The sequence below is a fragment of the Typha angustifolia genome, chromosome 14 (genome assembly GCF_048772165.1).
Source record: "Typha angustifolia cultivar Huaian chromosome 14, ASM4877216v1, whole genome shotgun sequence".
Classification (NCBI taxonomy): domain Eukaryota; kingdom Viridiplantae; phylum Streptophyta; class Magnoliopsida; order Poales; family Typhaceae; genus Typha; species Typha angustifolia.
Window position 1 is genome coordinate 12,081,457 of NC_133252.1, and position 10,250 is coordinate 12,091,706.

Sequence of the window (10,250 nt, forward strand, 5' to 3'; positions counted from 1 at the left end):
AACCGCCCAAACCTCCCCCCCTTATGCTTATCGTCACCTACTCTGTTAAACCAATTCGGTCACTTTCCGACCACCACGTGGCCCCTCATACAAAAACTCTACCCTGTGCCCTTTCCTTTCCGGATAAAACCCCCCTAAAAAAGTTAATTGCCAAAATTCAATCATTATTTTCGAATTAACCCCCTTGGAAAGTCGGAAATTTCTTAACCCCCAGCCTACGTCATCGCCAACCTCCGGGCACGTGCATGCGAGCCATTTCCAGCTTTCTCCGAGGGCATTTTCGTCCGCCCAAGGTGTATATATATCCGCCCTGAGCTCCTCTCTTTTTATATGATCCCATTTTCTCTCCCAAGTTCTAGCCTCTCAACCTTCCGGTCGCCGGCGCAATTACCGAACTGCCACTGCTTGCGAATGACGAAGGTCTACCCGAACACCAGCTCTCCGGCGCGCGAGGTCCCGAATCTGGCTGTTGCCTGCCATGGGGGCGGCGGCGTGGACCGACACGTTTCCTCCCTCACGGTGTGGAGGAAGTCCCTCCTCTTCAATTGCAGCGGCTTCACGGTTTTCGATGCAAAGGGCAATTTGGTCTTTCGGGTCGATAACTACGGCTCCGGCAGAAAAGGCGAGGTAGTTCTCATGGACACGGCCGGGAAACCGCTCCTCACCGTCCGACGAAAGGTACAAATTTTGCGTCCAAGCCCCTCTAAATTCTTTTATTCGTATATCTAGTCCTCTGTTTTTGCTATTTGCTTGTATACCCTCAAAATGTGAGATATACCGTATATGAAAGGGGTTTGCGTGCAAAAAATCTCAGTTCTAATGGTTCTGATGACTAACTCGGTCTTGGTAACTTATTTGGTGCAGAAGCTAAGCCTAAACGATCACTGGGTTATCTACAACGGCGAGGAGGACGTTAATCCCATCTTCTCCGTTAAGAGGCACATGAATCTCCGGCAATCCAAAACGCTCGCACACGTGACCCCTTGCGGCGGCGGCGCCGGTTACCAGATCGAAGGGTCGTACTCGCAGCGGAGCTGCGTCGTGTACGACGACCGGCGACAGCGGGTAGCCGAGATAAAGCGGAAGGAGGCAGCCGGCGGCGTGGGGTTCGGTGCTGACGTCTTCAGGTTGGTCGTCCAACCAGAGATTGACACGTCGATCGCCATGGCCATTGTGATCGTTGTTGATCAGGTGTTTGGGGCGAAGCACTCACTCTTGAGAAGTTGGTCCTCATAGGGGCTTTCTTTTGGGTCCGGAGAGTTATTTTGGGTTTTGTTCGGGGTCAAATTGAAAATTGATCCTGGAAGCCTTTCATTGTGTAGGGTTTTGTTTCTTTTTTTTCATTAACGAACCTTGCAGCAATGAAAGGAATTGAAGAAATCCAAACTTATGTGTATATTTTATAAAAAAAATAAAAAAAAGTTTTGGATGGTACAAACTCTTTATTTTTCTTTTTCTTTTTCTTTTTCTTTTTTATTGAGTACATTTGGTAGGTTTAATGAGACAGAACGGTGGTGAGTAGTGATAAAGACATAGGAACCCCCAATGCCATGGAAAATGGTTTAATGTAATGATCACTCAAATGGAAGAATAGCATGGAAAATGATTTAATGATCACTCAAATGGAAGAATAGCATGGAAAATGATTTAATGATCACTCAAATAGAAGTCAGCTCTGAGATGACCAAAAATAAATAATAAAAAATCTTGAATCTTAATCTTCTCTCCAAACACCAGGCCCAGTAAAAGCTCTCTTCAATTGTCTTTCCGCATCCTTGGTAAATGTTACTTTTTGAAAGGTTATATTATGACAGACGAGTTACTACTATGTTCTCCCAAAGAAGTGAAGCAGGTTTAGTGAGATATTAATATGCTAAATTTCTTTTTCCTATTTTTAAAGTTTAAGTTATTTTAATAAATTTAAATAGACGGAGATTTTATTTTTTCTACCATAAAATAAAAGGTCTAATAGAATTTGAACTCAATATTTAAAACTCACCGTCTAATCTAAAAACTGCTAGCAGAACATGGGGTGGAGCAATGGGTCTTCTGTTCGAGAGCTTTCTCTAACCGACCACGCCAATCTCCTTGACTAATTGGATCACCTTGGTGTGCGTTAGCATTCAGGCAGAGTTTTCTCATGTGCATAGGACTCCATCAGCGGCTCTCCTTCCAGGTGTGTGGCTCAAACACTACAAACGTCTTAAGCTTCACTCAAAGTTGTTAGACTTTGACCACCATCTGCTAGAATTCTCCTATTCTCTTTCCAGGTATAGAATTTGATGCAGTTCTCGTTTCTCTTGGTTACAAACTCTTAGTTGATTAAACCCGACCGAAGATGAGTGAAATCGATCTTTGTTATTAAATGCAGAAAGCAACCTCTAAAAGTTAAATAAGACTAATCGGAGGAAATCAGATCGTGATGGTCAAACAATTCTCGTTCATTTACAAGCTCAAGAGAAGAAGAGATATCTTTGTAATTGAATGCAGAAAGCAACCTCTAAGAGCTGGAAGACTAATCAGCGGCAATCAAGTTCATGATTGTCAAATTTGTGACTCATTTGTACATGGAATTGTCCTTTTCTTGGTGTCTTGCGTGACCTGGAGAGAAATAGAGGTACTGCAAAAGGAACGGGTTTGTTGGGTTTACACTTTTTACCGCATTCTTAAGTTAGGCAGAACATTCTGCAACAAATCATTCGATCATTTCGCGATAGATCTGCAGCAAATCATTCATTCTTTTCGAATTTCGCCATTTGGACGAGGAGGCTGGTCCATCTTCGGCCTGTGACTTGGGCTAACTCAATCGAAATTCGAAAAGAATGAATCATACGGGCTTTGCCCAAAGACTGGCCCATCTTAGGCCGAGTCTAAATGTTGCTATTGAGGATTTTTCTTTTTTTCCTTTTCTTATTCATAGAGAGAGACACACAGAGGAATGATCGTATTCCAATGTTTCATTCGGAATCACAGCATTACAAAGCTTGATAAACTGAAGATTAGAAAGAGAAGCAGGTACCAACCAAACCATCAATAAAATATAGTAGCAAACTATTTAGTCACGTAAAAGATACATAACAAACATGACCCAGAAAAAATTCCTTACAGAGGGACTAATAAAGATGAAGACATGTTGAGGACCAATCTAGAAAAGTTACCATCAACCATAACTCATTATGTTAACATCCTTTTAAAGCACAACAATAATATATTGGACATAACAATAAAGAGAAAGAGAGAAAACTAAATATAAAATTAATTATCAATCCAAACATCTACTTGGGGGATCAAACGGATGACCTTTATCGTGAACACAACCATTAGGTAAATTTCTTTTGAATTTGAACTATTTTGAATGAAAATCCTCGGCAGGATATTAGATGGATTGATAAGTAGGGATATTTCTGTCAATTCCACTTAGTAACTATTACTACCCCATCCCCCAAACAGCGCTCCTAGGTACGAGTACCACGACCGTCCTATCAGCCTTCAATCTTCCCCTTCCCCAACATTCAACGCACCACTCTACATTTAGGGAGATCTCATCATATTACCCAAATTACCCTCGAGGCGCGGCATTTGAAATTTGAAAACCACCAGCTTCTAACGTTAACCTAACGGCTCTCACTTCTCCGCAATCTGACATCAAATGCTTCTTCTTTGATTCTTTCCTCTCCCCCCCCCTACCTTATTCCTCTCACTTCCTCTCTGCTCTGCTATTCTCACTCCCTATCCATGGCTTCCCTCACGCCGGGCGTCCTCCTCAAGCTCCTCCAGTCTATGAACTCCCCCTCCGATCCCAAGGTAGCCGGCGAGCACCGCTCTGCCGTGCTCCAGGTAATCGGCATCGTCCCGGCCCTAACCGCCTCCACTGCCGACTCCCTCTGGCCTTCCCATGGCTTCTTCCTCCAGCTCTCTGACTCCCTCCACTCCACCTTCGTCTCCCTATCCGACCGCGACGCTGACGCCGTCCTCTCCACTCGTCCGCAGCTGGGTCAGCTCGTCCACGTCGATCGCCTCCACTTCGCGCATCCCCTTCCCCTCGCCTCCGGTCTCCGCCCCGTCGCCGGCCCCGGCGGTCGCCCCCAACCCTTTGTTGGGAACCCCGAGCCACTTGTCGCCCGGACCTCCCCATCCCACCGTGGCTTCGTCATCCAGCCCGCGCCCCCTGGAGACACGGGCCCACCTTTAATTTCCTCGAAAAAGCCCAATTCCTCTCCGGTGGACGAAAAAAGAACAGTCTTTGCCCCAAAGGAGAACGTCGTCATCAAGAACTCGGGTGAATTGCCTACCATGAAGCGGAGATTTTCCTCCCCTTCTGCGGGGAAATTGGCCTCGAGGAAGGCCAGTGCAGAATCCCGGGACCCATCCCCCACAGTGGGAGCCACGAGGGCCGGATCGAGGTCATCATCACCCGTGCCGTCCAAGTGTGTTGTCCCAAGTCTCGTCGCCGCAAAGGATGAGAATAGGAGATCAGCTAAGGAGCCCGCGATCGTGGTGCCGTCGAGGTACCGCCAGCCTTCGCCAGTTGGACGGAAGGCAGCAGCATCGCCGATGGGAAGGCGGGGGTCAATGTCGCCTGGGAGGAGGCTGTCGGTTGGGTTGAAGGTGTCCCCGGCAACAGGGGAGGGGGTTGTTGGGGGCAAGAAGAAGGCCGGGCTGGTGGTCGCCGGCATCTCTAGGGTGTCGGACGCGCTCATGGGATCGGCAAAGTCTGTTAGAAAGAGCTGGGACGATTCATCCATGAGTTCGGTGCTTTCTTTGGAATTGAAGGAGAAGGGAGGAGCAAAGAGCAAATTGAACAGGGAAGCTATTTTGAAAACCCAGGTAGTGCATGTTGCTCTGTTCTTTATATATTTGACTTGGGATGCATAGGACAAAAAAAAAAAAAAAAAAAAAACTCTTGTATTAAATTTTTGTTCTTACACAACGTCTAAAATTTTATTAATTTTCTTTCCTAAGAAACTGAATCAAATAAAGGCAACTGAACTGAATAACTAGTATGCTGTCGTTTGGAAGAGCTCTAGGGAGATTGAATGAGGATACATAACTTAGGTCTGTCACTTACTGCTGTTCATGTCCCTGGAATACTGAATTGCGTCAGATCATTCATATACCGTTGTAGAATTATTGAGTATTTACTTAATTACTTGTAATAACCATTTTGAGATAAGTCAAAAACTTGAACTGTTTTCTGTTTTAGTAATTGAACATTGGTACACTTTGTCTGTAAGTTTTTGTAGTTCTAAGACAATATTGCAGTTGAATCACCTAGAATTTTGTGCTTAAAACTAATGACTGAAATGTAAGTGCACTTGAAGAATCTCTTGTTCGCATTAGTCTACCAGAGGAAAACGAGTACTTCATTTCCCTGGTTGGATTAAGATTGATTTTGCTCAACCACATCTTGACTATTGCGCTGTTTAATGCTAATAATTTGTGTCTGATCTGGCCTCATTTTTTTTGCGTTTTCTTGAGCATGTTGACTAAATGCCTTACTTTTCTCTTTTGGCTTTAAGGTGGCAATATCAGGGAGACTAAGTGATGCTGCTCGGGAGCAGTCAAATACTGAGGAAGCATCTAGTAATGAGAAGCCAAAACAAAGTAAGAAGATTGAATCCATCTCTTCGGAGAAGCCCAACTTGACTCCAACAAAGATTACAGTTCATGACCGAAAATGGACTGACGGCAGCGTTCCTTTAGATTCTGTTTCTGATAACCTTGCGAAGCTTGGAAAGGTAGTCATGCTTCATTTCATTATAAATTAGAAGCATTTGAAGTTTATTCTTATGTGCTTTTTCAAGATTAGTTTCTTTTCTCTTATGGCTCATTCTGAGGGAAATGCAGGATGCTCTTCAAAGAAGAGATATTGCGTCAATAGCTGCAGCTGAGGCATTGGAAGAGGCACTGATCACTGAGTCTGTTATTAGGAATCTAAGGTAATTAATCCTTTTGCCCCCTTCCGATGCCATCCGAACTTCAACATATATCTCTACATATTTTGTTGTCTGATTGCATCTTTTGTTCTAATTTGCAGCTTGTTTTCTGATCTCTGTTCATCATCAAAGGCTGTCAATCCACTCCCAACGATCGACCGTTTCCTATCCATCTACAATGATGTCTTAAAACACAACACAGTTGCTGAATCTCTGATCGCTAACCGCAATACCAACTCTCCCAGTGAGGCCGCCACAATCACATCCTTGACTACATCCACCTCTGTCTGGGTCGAGGCTGCATTAGCCACAGATCTTGAAGTCCTCCAGCTACTGAACAATAGTTCCGAATTCCTTCACAAGCAAAAGGTTACCGACAAGCAGGCAATTGCCCCTGTTGATCCACCAAGGAAAAGCGTAGCAAAGAGGCAATCTTTTGGAACACCTGCGAAGAACCACTCCAAGGTCTCACCTAGCCTTATAACAAACACATGGAACAAAGGACACGGCGTGAGTGAAACACTGGATCTTGCCAGGGCTCTACGACATGAGATGCAGATATGGTTTTTGAAGTTTGTAGAAGAAGCACTTGTCATGGGTTTTCGCATGTTCGGAGAGAGCGCAAGCGGTAGAGAAGCTTCATGCAATGACAATGGCAAGGTGGCGGCAGTCCTTTCGCAGCTGAAGAGGATCAATGACTGGTTGGATGGGGTAGGGAGGTTGCCAGAAGAGGAGACGACGAAAGAGAAGATCGAGCAGTTGAAACGCAAGATTTACGGGTTCGTCATAAGCCATATGGGATCTGCATTTGAGAGCTCTGTTTCACTTTCCAAGTCTTGACGATTGGTACCGGACTCTCTACTCATCGTTGCCCTTGTTGTTGAAATGTGTTGCAAAATCATGATGGAGAGAGAGAACGACGAGACTCTGGGAAATTGTATTTATGGTTATTTGTTATGGCCAGAAATCTTTTGTTAGCTTCGTGAATAAAATTATATTTTTAGTTTTCGATGAATTTAGTCGAACGAGATATGAGCATTTGGTGCACTTTGGAAACGCTTTTTTCTTGACGTTTTAAATACTAATTATTCCTAACTTCAAACGATGAAACTAAGACTTCATGACTTTGAATAACTTCTAGAGTGTATTCAAACGCATTTTAAACGACATAATTTATTTATTTCCAAATTTAAAAATCTTCAAACAAAATTCTACCAATACTTATATATATGTATTAAAATTTTAAAAAGTTTTATATAAAATTTATAATACTTTCAGCTATTTAAAGTCTGGTCTCGGTTAATAAGAAGAAGGGTAGGATGAAAATTGCAGATCTAGGGCTTAAAAGAAGAGCCTTCACTATACCCCTCAAAAACTATAGTCATGAAGTCTTCGGTTGTTATTTTTTTATAAGCTTCTTAATATAAGCATTTTATTTGATTTTATATGCAAAATCTTTGTTCTATTTTTTTAAGGATGAATTTATGGTATGGGTCCAAGAGAGTTTATTTCTGTCCTAAATGGTCACACTTCAGTATACAACTCTTAAAGTTCTATTGAACTCTGACATGTGGTTAGTTGGATGCATCTTTGGTATTCTATGTACATTTACTCCTTGTTCATCTTGATGCAATCTTATGTTGCATCTAGAGCGAATACAGTAGTATCTAAATATATTTCGCAAGGACTGCACATGTGTATAATTTACCAGATTGATTATTGACTCATTAAGTACCTACATCTTTTACCAAATTTTCAGACTTGTTCCTCACTCTACATTGGATTATTGATCCAAAAGACATCACTAGAGTAGGCATAACATACTGCGAAAACCATTGAATGACCTTTTCGGAATGATAACTATTTCTAAAATTTAAGCTCAGTACATGAATCTTTAGAACGTGCCGGTTCCTGCCAGCAAGACTATTGAGGAAAATAGAAGGTTTCAACCTATCTTGTTAATGAAAATGTTGTAAATAGCCACTCTTTGTAGACCTGACGATTTGTTTTGTCCTGCAGAAAATGCTTCAGCTCGACCCAGCTGACAGAATATCAGCTAAAGCAGCAATGGAACACCCCTACTTCGATAGCCTTGACAAGTTACAGTTCTAGTTCTTGCAATTTTACTAGGAAATTACAGCATCTTTCTGCCCTCCCAAGTCAGATCTGAAATAAATAGCAGCCTAATAACATCCTAAGTTTGCCTCTAATCCGACTCCTCGACTGTTTGGGGTGCTGGTAGTTTACATCAAATATACCCCGCTGTCATAAAAGTGTAGCTTTGGAACTGCATGAATCTGGGATTAAATTCATTCGATGATTCAATTTCCGTATCAAAATATGATTTTAATATTATACCAGGTCGAGCTTGCTTGCTACGTCCACGCTCATTTCTTTCTGTCGCACAGTTACAAGTAACCATCATCTGGATTTCAATGTCTATATTGCATATGATATTGTAGGACCAAACACGGAGTAGCCATTAGTTCACAGGTTACAGGAGAAAGCTTCTCGTCCATGACCTCATCATGGGTCTCGGTGGAGTACGGTGCAGAGCTTTAACTGGCGAGCGTGGTCTAACGATAAGGACTTGAAAGCCCCAGAAATTAAAGATTAAGGATGAAAAGGTTCATCACGCCAAATGGCTTCTTTACTTTGTTAGCAGATATAAAACGATGTTGGATGGGAGGTTGATATCAAGAGGATTGCTAGTATTTGAACGCCATAAAATTATTAAATAAAACTTTGAGGACTAGAATTTGTATTTGCAAAATGCATTTGATGAGGAGTAAAACATCAAACTCCAGGTTTAGCAAGAGCAGAGAAACTAAAATTTGAAGCAATCTCTGTAACTTTTAGGCTTTTTCCTAGAGACAGTGGAACGTTATGTCATCCCAGTTAAATCACAAGTCGCCGTGGAACTAGTAAAATTATATCTCTTGGTAAAATGGGTGTCTCAGAGATAATTTTCTAATCCTAGTTGAAAAGTAAGATCTGCTACAAATTCTACTGACCCAGAAAACTAAATAAACAATTCTACTTTTAAGACCAAAAATAATAATAATAATAATAAGCTACATTGAATTGGTGGAAATAGGTCGATTTTGATGATGCTGACATGTAACTGTAATCAGAACACACTCTTCGCACCAGATCCTCTAAATCAAGGGCTTAGAAAATTGTGAGCCACTGGCCATAACTCACATCTTAAATGTAGAAGTGGATCTTAACCAAACTCATGATAGACTTTCTAGTCCCATTCTCGAGTAATCCAACTCGCTTTAAAACCTGTCTACGTTCCTCCTCAACACCCTTGTGCCTTGCCAACTAACACTATGCCATTTATTCCATTTCTTTTCAACGAAGAATTGCATTCCACATCCTGCAATTCTAACAAATTTATTACAGTTCATACGCCCTGTATTTGAGACCTCTTCATTATTATTAACTTAGGCCATTTCTCAAGAATAAAGCCCAGACCGTAGATACTCGAAACGTAAATACTTTTAACATATAAATAAATAGGGTGTGAATCGTACATCTGTGAAATAAAAATAAGGAAGGGTGGTGAAGTATAGTTTGCTCTTTCTTTAATCTCTTTAGGTGGTATGTCAGTATAGCAATTACCTCGTGCAGACTGGCTTGGCTGTTCCAGCATATGAATGCAGCTTGCTTTGATTAGTGGAAGACGGAATTTTGGTTGCTTGGTCTTGTTATTTTAGCCCTCGATGTGACGTGACCATCATGTTTGCAAATAAGATAGATTTTCCATTTGGCTCGATCATTGGCTAGGAATCTAAAGCAAATTTGTACATTGACTTGAAAAATTTTAATGCCTCAGTACAAAACTATTAGTCGATGTTGCCAGGAGAATCTTATTCTAAATGTGTTTTATAATAATAATTAAGAATGTTGAGTAATGAAGGCCCTTCGTTCTTGGGATCTTTTAAAAGTCATCCCAAGCACAATAATCGCATTAGATTTTAAAGAAGAGTAGAAATTTTAAGGTCCCACAGTTCTAAATTCTTCCCATGTGATGAATTCATATAATTTTTTAGGGTTGAATATATTTTATCTCTACGTAATTATGCCTAAAATTATTTATTATTATGTTTAAAAAGTTTTAAACCAGTCATTATACTTATGACTAAGTCCATAGCTAGAGGATGGCGAATACGGCAAAGAGGAGATACTGAGATGTGGTGGCAATGACCAAGAGATAGAGACAAAAGGAAAGGGAGGGGATGTAGAGGAGAAAGATAAGGCGATGCCCTAAGGAACAAAGGAGGAAGGGGTGGAGATCAGATCGACAAA

At 41.6% G+C, this 10,250-nt stretch overlaps 2 protein-coding genes across 2 annotated transcripts; both read left to right on the forward strand.

Annotated features, from left to right (window-relative positions):
* Positions 1-334: 334 nt before the first annotated feature.
* Positions 335-1,444, forward strand: LOC140776170 (protein LURP-one-related 8-like). Its single transcript, XM_073119783.1, has 2 exons — positions 335-678; positions 865-1,444. Exons 1-2 carry the CDS (start codon positions 412-414, stop codon positions 1,234-1,236), a joined length of 639 nt encoding a protein of 212 aa, XP_072975884.1. The 5' UTR covers positions 335-411; the 3' UTR covers positions 1,237-1,444.
* Positions 1,445-3,638: 2,194 nt separating this feature from the next.
* Positions 3,639-6,954, forward strand: LOC140776147 (uncharacterized). The gene is made up of 4 exons (XM_073119747.1): positions 3,639-4,827; positions 5,520-5,738; positions 5,848-5,939; positions 6,038-6,954. The coding sequence occupies exons 1-4, from the start codon at positions 3,736-3,738 to the stop codon at positions 6,774-6,776; spliced, it is 2,142 nt and encodes a 713-aa protein (XP_072975848.1). The 5' UTR covers positions 3,639-3,735; the 3' UTR covers positions 6,777-6,954.
* Positions 6,955-10,250: the final 3,296 nt, after the last annotated feature.

Coding starts and splice junctions, on each gene's coding strand:
- LOC140776147 (XM_073119747.1), top strand. CDS start 3,736: ATGGCTTCCCTCACGCCGGGCGTCCTCCTCAAGCTCCTCCAGTCTATG. Junction 4,828..5,519: donor AAGCTATTTTGAAAACCCAG/GTAGTGCATGTT, acceptor TTTGGCTTTAAG/GTGGCAATATCAGGGAGACT. Junction 5,739..5,847: donor ACCTTGCGAAGCTTGGAAAG/GTAGTCATGCTT, acceptor AGGGAAATGCAG/GATGCTCTTCAAAGAAGAGA.
- LOC140776170 (XM_073119783.1), top strand. CDS start 412: ATGACGAAGGTCTACCCGAACACCAGCTCTCCGGCGCGCGAGGTCCCG. Junction 679..864: donor TCCTCACCGTCCGACGAAAG/GTACAAATTTTG, acceptor TATTTGGTGCAG/AAGCTAAGCCTAAACGATCA.